Source organism: Acanthopagrus latus, chromosome 18 (genome assembly GCF_904848185.1).
Source record: "Acanthopagrus latus isolate v.2019 chromosome 18, fAcaLat1.1, whole genome shotgun sequence".
Classification (NCBI taxonomy): domain Eukaryota; kingdom Metazoa; phylum Chordata; class Actinopteri; order Spariformes; family Sparidae; genus Acanthopagrus; species Acanthopagrus latus.
The window spans coordinates 25,693,230-25,711,045 of record NC_051056.1 but is presented as its reverse complement, the minus strand read 5'-3'; the positions used below and the strand labels follow the sequence as shown (position 1 = coordinate 25,711,045).

Genomic DNA, 17,816 nt, shown 5'->3' with positions numbered 1-17,816 from the left:
AGATCACAGGCTCTGAGTCTCGGCTAATCCTCATCCCCTAGTGACCATGCTTTTTGACACAAGTCTTGTTTACACGCCAATGAAAAGTCTTACATTTATCAACAAGATCGCTTCTGCTTTAAAATAGTGGATCATCAAACGCTTCAGTTCAGGAATTAAAAAAAAAAAAAAAGTAAATCCTCTCTACAAGCCCTGTCGTGCATAAAAGCAACAAATAACTGGATTAAAAGAAAAGTTTGAAATGTGCTTCTCCGGTGTGATACTCACCTGGTTGATTTCGTCCATCCCGTTGCTGGCAAATTCGAACACCAGTTCAGTGGGCTGCACTGCAGTCGTCATGGCCGCAGAGTTCAGAGGGCAAGGAGCCGCCTTAAAATATCCTGGCTATGACTACTTCGGGCTCCTTGTCAGCTTCCACCTCGCAAAATGGCTTCCCCTCTTGTCCTCCCGTTTCTCTGATCTAGGTCGGTTGTGGCGCTCCAAGAGAGAGAGAGACCTCGAGCCGAGTTTCAGAGGAGTGCTGTGGCCCAGGTGGGAGCAGCCTCGTCCCTCTCTGACACGGAGGCTGGGTCCCGCTGCGCCTGGAGCATCTACACCTGGAGGAGAGGCAGACAGAGAGATGGGGGGCTAAGGTTAGGAGGTATATTAGATCACTTTAATTTCACTGAGAGACAAGAGAGGCAGGGAGGAGCAGAGGTAGCTCAGAGGAAGAGTGCTTGTGCAAGGGGGGGATAGAAACCCCGACCAAACCGTTCAAATAACAGATCTGTGAAGTTTAAGTAGGACAACATATCTGGTTGTTCGAGGCTGAAAAAAGCCACAAGTTTCAGCAGAAAAATCAGAGCACTGGCTGATTCCCACCACCCAGACCGACAAACCCAAGTCCAAGAAAACATCACAACGTCAACGTCTTCTTTGCTCGCCATAAAATAAAAAGTCTGCAGCAGGTTTCAGGCTTAACGACAATGCAAATGTACTCTTGCAAGCATTACAAAGCTACATATCTTAAGCTTAACATCAGAGATATGACACTTTCAGTCGGGCTCATTCGTCAACTCTGAGACTTAAAGGTTTAAACTAAGACTGTTACGATACAAGACTTTAAAACTTTGTTATAATACTTGTATTTAAAAAAAAACAAAAAAAAAAAACAGAAAAACTTACTGAACACTTACAAAGACATATGAAATAATGTCAGTATCTGAGCATCCAAATCTGATCTGTTTTATAGCTTTCTGGACTTTTGATTCTATTGAATGCAGATATTGTCCCGTTAAATCAGGGTATCAAACAAAGTATCAATACCTCCGACAATCGTAGTTTAATCTGTGTATGTATTGTTAATTTCAAAAGTTGACTTTACTTTAAAAAGGTCAGGAAACCAATTAACTCTAATTCAAGTTGTGTGAGCTTAAAAGTGTACTTTGCATTATTTTGATAAGTCTCCTAAATAATTAACTATTTAGCACTATTAATTATTTACTCCATGATTTCCTCGATTAATCATGTAGTTTATAAAACATGAGAATGTTGATGATCATAATGACAAGCTGACATCCTTAAATAGCTTAAGACTCCAAAAATATTCAATGTACTATAACGCAATACTGAGAAAAGTAGCAACTCCTCACTTTTGCATACCTGGAACCATCAAAGCTTTGACTTTTCTGCTTGAAAAAAAATTGCTCAAAGTTCATCACAACTGTGTTTGCATCTGTGAAATAAGCACATCAGTATCTCAGCGTACAGTCAGCAGGATCTCTCAGGAAATCATTGTGGTTTGATCACTCACGCCTCTCATCTCATAGCTGTCCCCTTCCCTGAAATGAAATCACCCCTTTTAGCACGACACCCTAGATCACAAGACTCAGCGGGCCGATCACATGAGCAGTGGTGCTGAGGTTCTGAGGGAACCCCTCCCTCTGCACAGAGACACACAGGCAGGCGAGAGATCACTCGTGTGATGATGCTCTGGAAGCCCCTCACTGCTGAACCCCCCGGGGAGTAACTGTGATCACAGGCAGCGGGGGGGGCTGGTGGTCTTGTGCTTGTTAGTGCGTGTGTGTGTTAGTGCGTGTGTGTGTTGAGGTGTGTCCCACCAACCCCATAGCCACAGGCAGGTTTCAGTGCTGGAGGACAGGGAGGGGCTGATGCTGGGTTGAAGAATAAATAAATGGACACCCCAAGGCCACAGCCCCCCACCACCACCACCACCACCACCCTCCTCTTTCCCAGAGACCAAAGAGCTGGCAGCAGTAAAGAAGCAAGAGATGGCGCACGCACACACACACACACACACACACACACACACACACCATCCCTGCTTTTTCCACTGCTGCAGGGTGGAGCTTATTGCTTGCTTTGAAATGCCTGTGTGACTGACGAAGTTGCATACCAGCCCCAATTGTATTTTAAAGAGGAGGTGGTGTGGTGGTGTGGTGGTGTGGGGGGTGGGTGAGGGGGGGTAACAGCGGAGGAGGTGATAGAGAATGTCTGAACTGCTGCAGCTTGCAGGTCACAGGCGCTAAACAAATTTAGCAATTTAGTTCAGCATCCAGACAGAATAGGAACATGTGGTCGTGATGTCTGGAAAGCATCGTTCTGGGAGAGAGAAGAGAGACGGAGGAAATGGGCTACTGTTTCACTCCAGTCAGTCCTTCCTGCTGTCTGTGTCGGGCAATGTCCATGCCCACCTCTGCCAGAGCTGGTCGCTGCTGCCATCTGTCTGAAGCTCTTCAGTGCCCGGGTCTTCCTGGCACGGTTTTTTTTCTGTTTTTTTTTTTGCGCTTGGAACAGCGTCAGTCTATTGCCAGACTTGAGCAGAAAAGAGAGAGGGGGTATATTTTATCCAAGTGACTGAAGTTCTATAAATTGTGTAAAAGACGAATAGAAGACGGCGGACATGTGCCTGCCCGCTAAAGTGACCACACGCACCCACACATTTACACCAGATGCCCCCGTCTGCACTCTGCGATGCCACACCAGGACACACCATGTGGGATGAGGTGGAAGTGCAGTGGTTTGTGTCGAATGGGATCACTCTAAAGTTTCCCTGCCAAGCCTCGCTGCTTTCTCCCCAGACAGTTAAAGCTAAAAACGCCCAAGTTTCGACTCCTCTTTTTGCAGCCTGTGTTATATTTATGGAGCAGTTAGCGTGTGCATTTCAGCTCAATAGCCTGCAGGCAGGACTGAGGGTGTGTGATTCACAAATAATCAGCATCATCATAATCAGATGACAGGAAACACACTGCAGGAGATCAGCGAGAGTCAAGATAGGAGTAAAACTCTTTCATTCTCCTTTCTCTTCCTTTTGTATCCGTGCTGTCTGCTGTATTCATAATGCATTAGACTGTGTCAGTGTTCGTCTGTGTGTATTTTCTATATCCCTCCTGTCAGTGCATCATTGATCTGAATGGCCCAGTTGGCATAGTGCTAACAGCAGACAGGGACACAAGAGAGCCAGCCATTAGTCAGACGCAGCGTGCACATTATCCCCGAGCACATGACAACAGCTGCCTTGTCCCAGCACAGGGGCCGGGTTGTAAACTGCACCTACTACGTCATGAAGAGCAGAAGAGGAGGAGAAGCAGCGAAGGGAGGGATTTTTACTGGGGATGTTAGTCAATGCATAATAGCCCACAGAGCAAATAGACTGCTTGTGACTCGCTCTGGGTGGGGCCTTGAGCATTTTTAGTGTGGTTACCAGGCGGGGCATCCTGGTGACCCAGAGGTGTTCGGTACAAAGTGTTAGTGCAGCGTCCCGAGCTTGGATCCAATCACAAACACATTACAAGTAATTACAAGCGTGTCATTTACCGCCTCTCTCTGATGTAACTGTAATTGCAGCTAAAAACATTAGAAAGCCAATTTACATAACTCTACACGACATGTGTAAAAGCAGCATTAAGTGACTACTTAGGAGCAGAAGGAGAGGCAGCACTGAGGTGTTATCACCTTAAGAAGTTGTTACTACAAACATGATAGTGCACAGTTACCCATTTCCACATCCAGCAGACATGGAGAAACATTAGCAGTTATTTTGTAAGTCAAGTTTTTGTCCGCCCAATGAAATCATGGAATTCTACCTCTGATTTAGCCGATGGTCTCCACCGACCCCCCAAGAAAGATATCTGACTCTTTAGCTGCTAAAGTTCAACTGTGTTCACCAGCTAGTAGGCACTAACTTTGTCTGTCCGCTTTATGTTGCTGAGCAGCTTGTGTAGAGTCTTTTTTAATGGGGATTTTTGCCGAAAAAAGCTGCCTGCTGGGAAAAACTAATGACAGCGGTGAGAGTGAACCAAAACAGTAATGCTGGGGGCCGTAAAGAAACAAAACAATGTGCTGAAAAATGCTAAAACGCTCCATATAGCGGAGGGGAACTGCAGAGTTGGTGATAATTCTATGTGGTTTCCACTCCAGATCTCTGATGGAGCAACAACTACTGATTGAGTTCATTAATCTTTAATTTGCTATCCAATATAATCAATCATTTCATCAATACAATGTGTAATAATTGTGAAAAACAAGTCCCACAAACCCATAGTGATATCTTCATATTGCTGCTTTTGTCCAACCAACCCAAAACCCAAAGAACTCTTAATTTATCATCATATATTACAAAGCAAAGCAGCAAATCCTCATATTTCAGAAGCGGGAACGCTAAATGTTTGACATTTACAGACGTACAGAAAACGGCAGTTAACTTTCTTTCAATCAGCTAATTGTTTCAGCTGCAATTTTATGTCAATTGGCAAGTTTTTGATAATGAATACAGTCATGAGCAGCAGCCCTAAAGATGGTCGCCACATGTACAGCTAATAGTACACCTCCATCACGGCTCTCACCATGGTGAGGATGTGATTCTGTATCGGTCTCCTCTTCTGTGACGACTGCGACTGTTAAATATGGCAGCCTGGTGAGCAGCAGGCCGAGGAGGAGTATGAAGCAAACACCGGCCTACTCCACCCCTACAGCATGGTGACTGCCAGTCGCAATAACAACCAATTAGAGTCAGGATTCATGAACAAATGGAGCATTCCCAGAAGGCCCTACTTCCCCCGCTTTAGTCTCTTCAGCTGAGCTCATTGTTGACCATGAAAGGAGGTAATTTAAGCCAATTGAATGACTATGCAATGACTCACCCTGCATGTGGTGAGTGCAAACATTGTGAGATGCAAGAGAAGGACCAAGGCAAACTTTGCTTATCAGCCATTTTCAGCTCAGGTTACAAATATGCTGATTTCTCCAGGTGACATGATTGTTCAGCAGAGCCCGGGGCTGGTTACGATACGACAGTCACAGGACTTACAGATGGCTGCTGCTGGTGTCAGAGAGCAAGTGGTATTCCTGGTATTTGAAATCTTTTTCCCCACACAGGTACAGACGATACAGAAATGAGAGGCAAAAACTGAAACAGACATAAATCAAGAGTCGTGTCTGCACTCATTGAACACCTGGAAGGGTTTTGAAAACTGACAGAAACAGTGATTTTACCCTCCATCATTTCAGCACAGACAGAATGACACTTTAACCTCAAATGAGTCCTGCAAATGGTTTAGTTTTCTCAGTTCAGCAGAGAAACACCAAAGTACAAGATGGCAGAAACTGCGTGGGCTCACCACTGCCATAGTATTGAATGGTTGTCAGCACAGACATGCTGTTTTTGCAGGATCCTCTGGGTTCCTGTAAAGGAAATGACTCAGTGATACGAGGCTTGAGCTCATTCCTGGAGCCCTGTGATAGGCCATGTGGGCATCAGAGGATCCTGGTCATCATTTCTGGACAGCAGTTCCCTTTTGGGTATTTTTTTTCAAGATGTCATTAAATTACACACCAATGTCTAACAATAGTACTTTCACTGCCAAGGGAAAAACAACCACTTTGGCAATGCAAAAACAGGCCTCGATTCAGTGAGAGAAAGTAAGTAATGACGACGAATGTTAGGACTGTACAATATAAATCATTATCGGGATTTAAGACTATACATCATCCGAGGTTTTATATGTTGGTACAACAAGATATGGATAAGAGTTTTCTTTTTCTAGTTTTAAAGGCTGCACAGTAAAGTGATTTTCTGAACTCACCAGATTGTTCCACTTGTTCCAATTTGTTTTCACCCATTTAGTCATTTTATTCACATTAATGAATGTATGTTATTATATATCAAAAATCTCCTTGTGTTCATACTGCTTGGCATCACATTAATATAATCAAGGTATCTCACAGTATGGTGGTATTTGATTTTGTCACCCAGTCCGGGCATTCAGCTTCAAAACATAGAATATTGAAATGTTCATATCGATTCTGAATTCTTGAAACAGTTTGAACACTAATTGTTGATTTTTCACGGACTTGACACTCCATAACTAACTGTGTGTTGGCACACGTACCACAGTGCTTCTCACGTAGTGTCACCTCATCAGATGTAAATTTCAGGCTGTTTATCTCAACATCCTCTACACAAGCCATGTTGTGTTTATAATTTCATAAATATCGAGACTATTATCCCCAATGTTGTGTCGTTTTCCCCCCCGGTATTGAACACAGTATCGAATATAGGGAACAAACTTTGACCGAACTGCCTCAATACTAACGAGTATCAAAAAATGTCTCGTCAATCAAATACAACATTTCAATACCTAAAGAGTTCATCTCGTCAGTGTCAGCGAGCCAATAACTGTGCAACATGTGTATGGCTACTCTAATCTTTTCTTAAAACTGATTTCATAAAATGATTTCAAAAAATTAAAATCGTTAAAGATCCTGGATCGAACTGTATCGGTGCCTGTATCAAAATGTTCTTAACGATATCAAGCCGTAATCAAATATCAATACTTTTACAGCTATTGTATCAAAGTATGAATTCCAGTATCATGACGAATTAATCACAATTAATCACAATATATCCTGCCAATATTGCGATATCATTCTCAAGCCGTGATGTATGCTGATCTTCGTCTATCCCACATTTCAAGGTAACAAACAAGCAGGCAAAGTGTTGATTGAGTTACAGCAGCGGAGGAGGGCAGAGTGCTGGTAAAGTGTTTGAGTAAGAAGACAGTAATTAAGGAGTTGCATCAACACCAGACAAAAAACACACAGCGGTGGTTTTCACCACTGCTGCAGCCCTGTCAGCACCATAAAAACTGTTTTGTGTACAGTATTTTCTGTACATTCTACGTTTTACTCACCCACCACCACCCAGCCTTGCACAATACAGCATGTCTCACCATGTTTCAAACTCCAACTCCACTTTATTGAGCTGAAGAAAGGAGTGCTTTCACTGCGATCCTCAGGCCACACCATGCGTGTGGTGATAAAATGGCAGAAACAGGGCACAGAGGCAGGCATAGACACTGGCTAATAGCATGCAGCTGCAGAACACAAGGCATCAGAAAACGCAGACACCGAGCTGGGCTCTGTGTTCGAGCCAGCATTCACTCCGTCTGTCTCAAAGAAGAAGGCATTTGGGATCTGCCGTGCCAGGGCCAAATGAAGACTGAGAGGAAAACGTCACCTCGAGCACAGGCTTTCAGAAGGAGAATGGAATTTAATCTCATCTCCTACGAACCTTGTACTTTTCCACTCAGGCTCAAGGCTTCGGGAGAAGGACCCATGCCTTCCTGTGACAATAGTTGTTTGTGCCAACTAGCACACCGTTAAGTATAAGATGGCATTTCTTTTGGAAGATTAGACATTATCTTTAGTGGGATAACAAAGGATTAAGGCTAATAATATCCAAAAGGTCAGAAACTTCTCTTGTGACCAGACTCCACTTCTTTTTTGGTCGATTTTCATTCAAATACTTAAAGAGGCAAGTTTCCAGCTGAGACGTTCGAGACTGTTCGCTGGCCTATATATACTCATCTAACATGCCCTTTTGTCGTAGTGCAGAGTACTTGACTTTCTTGTTTAGGGGCACGGTAGGGAAATAAAGCTTAGCCAGAAATATCAGTGACATATTTCAAAACTGGGTAGAGAAAAAAACACACAAAAAAAACACCCACAAACTGACCTGTGAATCTTGCACTCACAGGAACAGCATCACTGAGAAGTGGCTGTCTGCTGCTTCCTGTCTGTTAAACCACACTCACAAGAAAATGTCTTCCTCTGTGTAAGAGCGGAAAGTTCTGAACTCCCCCTCCTTCCTTCTCAAACAACACGCAGTTACTCGTAGAATGAATAAAAAAAAAACAGCTACTAGAAATATCTTTGCGTAACAGTGACGTAAAAGACAGAAACGACAAACTCTCAACTGGACTGTTTTCAGATAAGGACGAAAGCTTGTTGCATTGTGTTTGAGTTTGTAAAACTCAACCGAAAACATGTTTTAAGCACATGAATAACATTTTTTATTCATTAGAACACCACGCTTTCTAAAATACGATCTACGAATGAGATGCTATCAGATGCTCCCTCAGCTTCTTATGTTTTCAAGCCTGCATCACTCGAGCTTGTTTAATGACAGTGACGGTGAATTAAAGGATCACAATAGGGCTCTCGAAGCCACACCTGCCTTTTGCAGACATCTCTCCCCCACAATGCTGACACAAGGCGTGCAAACACAGACATTACTAACCCCCCACCCCTCCACAGACTCACACACTCACACACACACATTCACACATCCCTTGCTAGGCCCCATGAGTCGGTTTTACTGAAATTCTCAGAACAAACTACATGGTTCCTGTCACATAGCTTTCACTTGTAGGTCAGAACACGAGTGCATCACTGAACATATGTACTGTGTGTGCGCAACTAGAGCACCCCGCAAACTTTTTTCTATCTTTTTAATGAGCAACTGAGAATAACTGCCCCGAAGCACAGACGAGCCAGTCATTAACACTTTAACATCTGCTGAATTATCTTCTGTGTCTGAGCAAACAATAAGTCATGACGTGAATCCACACAAATCCAAATCACAATAAATCATCCAGGAGTGCACAAATGTCTCGGTAATATCGCTGCTGTCTTACCAGATGGATCCAAAACTAGAGAGGCACGTTTTAACCTGACAGATGCAGCCCATTTGTCGAAAACTACCCCGGCGGCCTGTTTCTATTATGTGGCAACAGGCCACATGTCACAGATAGGAAGGACCGAGTTGTGAAAACATGACAGGAAATTGCAGCAAATCTTTAGAAAAGACATCTGCGCCCTCAAACGTTGTAGTTTGATGAGCTGCCATGATGTCCACAAGGCTGTGAGATTTTACTTAAGCATCTGGATGCTGTCAGTAAGACCGGACCAACAAGGAGCTGGGAAAGTGGCATCTTTTGTAAATTACCCCTCAAGAAATCACCATTTGAAAAAAAAAAACTGAGTTGATTGTGGCAATTAAACCAAAGCCTGATCTTACAGCTAAGACTCTAAAAAACAAAGCCGTGTTAATATATATTTTGAACATCTAATATGTGTTGAGGTTATGTTTTAACCCGTTTGTTTGTTGGTTGGTTGGCTGGTTTGTCATCAGGATTACACCAAAACCACTACACGGATTTTACACAAAGAAACAAAAATAAAGTGATAGATTCAGGAATTTATTCTCACTTTCTTTAACATTGTGAGATCGTGTGTTTTCCTGACATTTTCTACATTTTCTCTGGTATCTATGAGAAAAAATCAGGTGTATTTATGTGGCTGGTATCTCTGTACAGTGAGTACATATGGGGATTTTTGTTGGGGCCTTGGCAGAGGTTTTCTCTCTACTGAGTGCCACTACAGTTAGACACTGATTTCGATCACATAGAAACTTGTCTTTGAACGGACACTTTTGTTTATTTGAAAAGGGAAAGTGTAAAGAGTAAGAAAGTAGATTGTGGAGTCTCATTCCCAGGTCACCAAATACAGACCTGTTGACTCAACAATCTACTTTCTTACTCCAGAATGGCCTTCCTACCTACCTTTAATCAACACTCAAAGCTACAGTAGTTCTTGTCATACAACATGATGCAGCAACACTATCATGATACTGTTCAGGTGTCGAGTGCTGCAGGACATGTTCTCTACTTTCAATAACCCGACATGATCATGTACACTTAATTATTTTACTGTTATCATTTGATTTATTCTCTCAAGAACAAAGAAAAATGTGTCTCTTTGTTAATACTGGACAAATTAAGTAATATCTGAAACAGTATGAACCAGCTGGGTACAACGAGTCTTGTCTCTGCTCAATCATGAAGCTAATTTTCTCAGTTTCAAAATCCAAATGATTCACAGAGAAAAACACAAAAGAAGGGGATAAAAAAAGATGCAAGTCTGTGCGTGTGTGTCAGCTGTCTCACACTGCCCTGCTGGTTCCTTTCTTGCAGACATATTTGAAATGCTTCATCCCTACTCTTGTTTTGGCTGCTGTGTAGGAGCAATTTGATGCATGACTAGACTGTAAAGGCTAAATTCGTATTCTTTTAAGACAGAAAGTGAGCCTTAAACGGGCATTAGACATGCATTGGAGGCTAGTGCATGAATCACCCCTCTGTAAAAGAAGAAAAGAGTTGATCGTTTTAAAATGAACTCTCCTAAAAACATTATGAGCATGGCCGGATTCAAATCCCAAATCCAAACTGTGCTGCATACTGTATCCGCCTCTGAAATAGCTTCTTCACACACCCCTCTCTGATGTGTTTACATTCATACCAATACTGACATGTCACAGCACAGGTATACTGGCAGACACAAGAGAGGATATCAGAAAAATACCAGCAGCTCATAAAAACAAGGTGCAGGATGACATTCCAGATTCTTTCTTAGACTTAAAACCGGAGCGCCAATTTTACCACCGATAGCAACCATCACATCATGCGACTTCCCCTTAACAGATAATTTTCTGTATGAATGTTGCCAACATACTTTGCACATCCCCGTTGCATTAAACTATTAGGTAACATGTTCAGATGAAGCCCTTGAAATCTCAGGGCTTCATGTCTGAGTCAGGGCTGGGAACAGGGGACCCGGCTGTTGCAGAGGAGGCTGCATACCAAACAGGTCTGGACACAAGCAGGCTGATGTGTCCACCCATCGTCAGGCATGCAACACACAACACGCCTAGAGAGGGAATAAAATCAAACAGATGAAATAATCTCATTTTTCTCTGCCTCGTAATGCACTCTGGGGTCATGACTTTCTTTGTTTAAAGGTGTAGTGCAACATTTTAGATTACATTTGATTCCACTTTTTTTTTTTACCCAACAGTTAGATGGGAAAATCTATTCAGTCTCACTTCTGTACAGCAAATATGTTGCTAGAGCCAACAGCCACTTAGCAAACGGTCAACAGCTGGATTGTTTGACATAATCTGCCGAACAGCAAACAACTGAATCCAACAACTTCACTCTTTTTTTCTGAAGTAAACAAACAAGATTAAGGGTGTCAAGATTCTCCAAACCTACATCTTGTTTTTACTTTCACTTTGATGATCATTATTAGACTGCTGCAAACTGTTTCAGCTGTCACCACTATTTTCTGGTTCTACTTCTCTGTCATTTCCAACTTCAGCTGTTCAAAGTGCAGCAGCAGAATACCAGTAAGCCACGCTGTGTCATCTTGGAAGAGGGTACATGTAGCCTCATACGTCACACATCAATCCTCTCGTGTCTCTTGTCACACTGTTTATTTATTCACTTCATGTTCTCTACATCACCACACGTCCATGACTCCTTTCTTTTCTGAAAGAGTTTTTCATCACTTGGCCTGTTTGGTGGGAATTGGTAGCTTTTCCTCTTCTGCTATTACCAATGTAGGTACCAGAACATGCTCTCTTTATGAAGTTATCAGTCCTTACTGGATAAAGTGAACAAGAATACCAAATAATGTTGTTACGTTTTTACTGCACGAGCGGAGGAGGAGAGATATATCACTCACAAGCGGCTTAAAACATTGATTGTTTTTTTTTTTTGTTTTTTTTTAATAAGGACACACAGAAATGCTGATTCTGTCTGTGCACTGTGTGTCATGCTGCTGTGTATTTATACCCAATATGTATGATAATGCTTCCTCTGTTGGAAAGGTTGAAACACTGTGAAACATGCTAATGTGCCGCTTTAGCAAAGTCGTTTTTAAGACTCCTGCAGATCAAGTCTCGGTTTAACAGCTAATAAGGACTAAATCAGCTCTTCTCATCTGATCCGCCAGTAAAGCCCCTCAGATAGGACCACTCACACTCAGACAGCTTAGCCCCCTTCATGAGAGCTTATCTGATTTCACACAATTGGATACTGGGTCAGTGTGGAATTAGGTATCACCGGCCAGTGTTTTCTATCTAATCTTAAAGCCAGCAAACATTTGCCCTTTTCCTGGATCTCAAGACAGAGGTGCTGAGTCGTTGCATTTCATGATGTCAGGGTGAATACTTTAAACTGGGATGTAAACTGTTAAGCTGTAAGACTTAACCACACTTCTTGAAGTCATGACAAACATTTGGACTGCATGCTTTCGGAGTTACATAACTACATTTACCTCTCAGTCACCTGATCTTGTCATCGTGACATGTGTTCTGCAACCATGTCTGTGCTTCTGCACGACTACCAACCGTTTTCATTTAGATCATTTATTTCAGCTGCTGCACCAACATTTCACCTGATTGGAGATGTGTTTGAACGAGTGCGGGAAGCAAACGGACATTCTGTCCAGTATGGTCAATATTTGAGAAGGCTTTATGAAATACACTCATTTATGATAGTCAGGTGATGAGGAAGGTGCAGCCAGGGTGCAGGAGATGAGGGCAATAAAGTACCTGACTAAAAGTACAGCCGTTTTTAATCTGGTTATATAGAAAAATATTTACATGTTGTTACTGGTTAACCACATTACTGATGTGTAATAGTTATATGTGGAAAGTATGAGAAGATAATATGAAAGTCTACAGGACGATACATTAATGGTGGGCTCCTGCACATGGTGGTTTTCATGACTGCTTTGAATAAAGAGGCCTGACAGTCAGTCCCCAGAGGGTCTGGGGTTCTGTCGTTCTGACGAGAATCACAATGCAAAAACGCAAAGGTAAACAAGGAGTGGCTGTTGCTTAGGAACAAGCAGAGAGAGAGGGCTTGTAAAGTCGGCTCTGTGGTACGAGAAAGCGAAGGTGGGCCTCATTCAGCTCGGCAAGGACACACGTCGATGACCGGGCTGAATGGATTCTCAAACCACTTCTGCTTGTTTGGTAAACAGCTCTGAATGAGAGAAATGAACGGTGAAGACTGTTTAGCATTTCTGTACAAGCAGTTACATGGTGACTCATTGAGACGCTGGAGGATGATGTTCTTATACCACCACAAGTGCAAAGTTAAAGATAAAATAAATATGAGGTTGCCACTAGTCCAAGAAACATGATGTCAGATACTTCTAATAATAGTGACGTGATGTGAGTGTGGCTGCACTGATGAAACCCTCGACGGCCATGAAAGAGCAGAGTCTGTTTCCTGTCATGAAGCAAGAGCCAGGAGACAGAGTTAGCATAGCTTAGCATAAAGACTGAAAAGTGGGTAACAAAGCCTGGCACATCTAAATCTTTATTTCTAATTATCAACACATATCGTGTTCATTTGACCTGAATTTTGCCTTTAATGTGATTGTCAATGATGCATATGGGCACACTCATTTTCTCCCCTTTTTCAGGAGTCATGAAGTTAAGGTCGCTGGCATGTTGTAATACTTTTAACACAGGTCTCTTTTCAAGCAGCGCTTAAATGTCATTCAGTCTGCACTGAGTTCAAAAGAGAAGTTAAATATATTACAACAGAGAGCAATTCAACGCACGCACACGTAACAGCCGTGAGAGAGAAGTGACATGTCCAGTCAGAATGTTCTCGATTGAGACTTTTTAAAACAAGTTTGACGTCTTCTGGATGTGGTCTGATGAGTTATCCGTTACAGTACCAGGCTAGTCGTTTCCAGCCTTTACACTCACCTAAGCTATCTGTCTGTAGCTTCATATTGACAGATAGATATGAAAGTTGTATCAATCCTCCTGTGTAACTCATGGCAAGAAAAATAAAGTATATCACCTAATATGTCAGAAAAACTGCAGTGAGCGACAGTAAAGTGTTGTTTTGATGTGAACGGGGCAGCAGTGATGAGTAAAGTATTTGCAAAGTGGTTTCAGTTTCAAATGTGTCTTGCTTGATTCATATTGGCATGAAAATGTTATTATCTACCAAATCAGTCCTTTCTGCATGCAAATCAAAGTATGTGAACTGATGTCCAGGATATGAACGAAAGCTTAAAGTCGAAGGTAGAAGAAAAGAGTTCATGTAAAAAACAGTTTTGTGGTGTTCATCTGTCAAATCTATGGTTCATCCTCTGTTTTCTGCACAGCGTGTCCACCACACCAGCCGCATGTCATGACACATTTTCACAGAATTTCACGAGGGGCCCTGACGTGCTAGTGAATGTGGCTCTTTGAGGCTCAATTTCAGCTAAATTAAATGTGTGAGTGTTTGCCACAGTCGTTTCACTTCTGCTCACCGAGCATTTGACGAAACACACAGCAGGAGGTGATGAGGGGGGAAAGTAGTAACATTTGAATAAAATGAAAGCAAAGCATTGAGGAAAAAATAATTTAATGAAGAAATAAATAAACTCTGGGTCCCAGTATGACTTTTTCCACTCAGACAAGAGTTCAGCAGATCATTTGAGTGCTGGAGTCATTATGGGCAGGGCCAGTTTTCCATATGACAGCTTGCTGCTGAGGCTTCCAGACACAGACACCACTGCAGCTGGGTGTCTGGGACCAAGACCTCCGAAAACCATGTGGGAAATCAATTTCCCTGTGTGCCTGGGTCAGAATGCCTCTTTGTACCAAGTGATAGTGCAGTGAGGCCTACATGATGTTTAGATTAGCACGAGGGAGTGTGAGGGAGGTGGCAACGCTCGGACACCAGCTGAAATTCACTTCACCGAGGATGTCGGCGTTATGCTCACGTGCATCTCGCAGTCTGTCTTCTGAGCTACGTTACCTCATGCAGGGTGGAACTCATAAATTCGGAAGAGGGAATCATTGCAGTGTGAGTGTGTTTTCTTAACGCCGCTGCATTATAATGCTGCGTCATACTCCTATATTTGCGAATGGGTTACAAATGAGTGCGCTTCAAAGGGAACGACGGAGCCAACAGAAAGCAGTCATGGAAACTTTTATGAAGTCCTGTTTGCTGCTTTTATCTGGCACAGAATAAACTTCACACCTCAAACCTGCCTCCACCCACACAATCTCTACGACAGATAAACTTTTATCAATGTTCATGCATTACCACGGTTTTTCACAGTAAAGCAGAAGGTATACCAACATCAAAGTTATTTACACTGCAGGCTAAAAGGCAAGTCACTTCCAAAAATACAATCTCAACTGCATTGCATTGCTGACGGCTATGACATAATTTATAATCATTAAATTGCCAGTGAAGTTATATTGTTTCAGAGCGCTCTTTGTCATAAGTGTTTGAAAGACACATTTGAGGGAACATTACAAAAGATGTGTGCATATCAGCTTATATATTCATCATTATTGTCATTAAATTATTACTTTTAGCAGCTTTCAGGTGTGGATGTGATCAGCATATTGCTCCCCTGAATAAATACAGGTGAAAGAAAAGGTTACTGATGCATCACTTTGTAGGCAGCGTTTCACTTTGTGGGTGGTTCTGTTTTACTGTTTGATAGTTTATTGAACATATCTTATAACACAGGGCAGATTTTGTCACCTTTGGACAGCGCCAAGCTGTTTCCCCCCTGTTTACAGCCCTTCACGCTAACCTAAGCTACCTGGCTGTAGCCTCATAGTGAACGGACAGATCTGAGAGTATCAAGCTTCTCACGTAACTCACAGCGAGAGAGTGAGTAAGTAGTAAATGACCCCTCACCATTACTGATATTGCTTTAAACTCTTAATCTGCAACAAAACAAGTACCTGCAGAAAATATAAACAGTATGTCAACTTTAAATGTAAAAGCCCCTCAAATTATATACTTAAATAGAGTCGTTGAGTTCATGTATTAAGACACTTTCAACCACTATAGTGTGGTTTGACTCTGCAGCCATGTTGCGAAGAGACTCTTGGTTTTACTGGAACAGAATCTGTGCTCTGACCGGCATGGTACGTTGCATAACCAGGAGCCTTATCAAAAGGTGTGACCTGATATTCCACATATCATCTCTCCGTCTCTCTCTCTCTCCGTCTCTCTCTCTCTCTCTCTCTCTCTCTGTTTCTCACACACATACACACGTTTTCTTTCTTTCTGTGTCTGAGAACCTGATGCTCTTGTCTTTCACCGGGTCCTGCCAGGTGAGTGATGCGAGCTCTGTGACCCCAAACTGAGTAACAAGAAGAGGGTCGAAGCTCAAGTCTTTAACAGTTTCTGTCGGGTTTCTAATGCTTTGTTAATGTGGTTACATTTTGAATTTATCAAAAGATGCAATATATGAGACCTTGTAGTTATGTAGCAGAGAGTCCTTTCAAACTTGTCCTAAAGCGAAACAAAAAAAAAATGTCTCAAAGACTGAAGCCAATCATGAATGTTTATGAAAATAATCACAGAAAAAAAGTTCAGAATTACGTCATCCTTCTCAGTTCCCAAGAAATTCGTTTCAAGAGAAAAAGACATAAGAAAGGGGGAAAAATAGCATCATCACTGCTTCCTAGATACAAATCCAGGTACGTTTATGAGGGCTGAAAGGAAAATCTGTCTGGATAGAGAAAAGACTCTGTAATGATCACAGCTCTGGTTTGACGTGTACTGCAGAGGAGCAGGGCTGCCGGTCCCAGCACGCTCCGGGTATGAGACAGTTGCACCACGAGCAGTCAGTTGCTCAATAAATTTTTACTTTATTCAACAAGAGATGGTATCTTGAGCGTACCAGCAGCACTTTCATACCTAAACACAAGTAACTCTGACCTGCTGCTGCCTTGCTCAGCGGCATCTTGACAGTAGCCGTTAGGGCAGAAGAGCGTGTTACACATTAACTTTCCCCACCCGAGGTTTTCCCATTCACAAGCATAACTTCTCTCAACCCTTAGGCCTCCATCCTCTCCAGAGTGAAAAAAGGAGAGAGAGCCATGGAAATTGAAAATGGCGAAGAAGAAATGGAGAAACTGACATGGAAACATGATGCAAATCCATCGCTGAGCAATATGAAACAGCCGAGCTCCAACTCTCTGAAATGAACATTTTCCATCTGGGTTAGTTAAGAGATAATGTCTTTTGGTAAACAAGATGCGAGTCTACTAGTTTCACAATGAGTTCACTGGTTTCCTGTATTTCCCCTCAATAAATGACACATATAATCAGAGCTGGTGGGAAAAGTGACTGTCAGCTGCAGGGCTGTAACTAAGGATTAGCTTCATTGTCAATTGTTTTTTCAATTAAGTGATTAGTTGTTTTCCCAAAGATGATCAGATTACTGTCACAGCGGAGTAAAGAAAGCAGAAAATCCAGACAAATAAGCTCACTGGGACTAAATTTTTTCAGACTGATTAATCTATCACTAAAATTGTTGCCGATTCATTTAATAGTTGAAAACTAATCAATTAACTGCTGCAGCTTGAGTCAGCTGACACACAGAAGCAAATGAACAACATTTAAAAAACAAAATTGGAATCATTAATCTCCATATTTAAATTATATGAAAATATCAACAGAATGTGAAAAAATTTGACGTAACATGTTTTATTATTACTGAAGTTAGGATGCTAACCAGCTGCTCCCCCCTCAGGAGCTGTGAGCTCCTGGTTCCAGACCGCTAGATGCACAGCTAACTGAGCTAACTAGCTAACAGTTGCTACAGCAGTTAGCAGTTACTGTGTATGAATTATACAGCGGGGAAAT

At 42.2% G+C, this 17,816-nt stretch overlaps 1 protein-coding gene across 4 annotated transcripts in view; it reads right to left on the bottom strand.

Annotated features, from left to right (window-relative positions):
- elf1 (E74-like ETS transcription factor 1) overlaps positions 1-17,816 on the bottom strand; it is a 43,571-nt gene that overhangs the window by 11,302 nt on the left and 14,453 nt on the right. For 3 of the 4 annotated variants that reach the window (XM_037077886.1, XM_037077890.1, XM_037077888.1), the window contains exon 2: positions 268-596. In XM_037077886.1, the coding sequence (XP_036933781.1) occupies positions 268-339 (72 nt within the window). In that variant the 5' untranslated portion in view covers positions 340-596. Of the gene's footprint in view, positions 1-267; positions 597-8,975; positions 8,996-17,816 lie in introns of those variants that run through there. The other variant, XM_037077889.1, reaches the window with a different exon arrangement.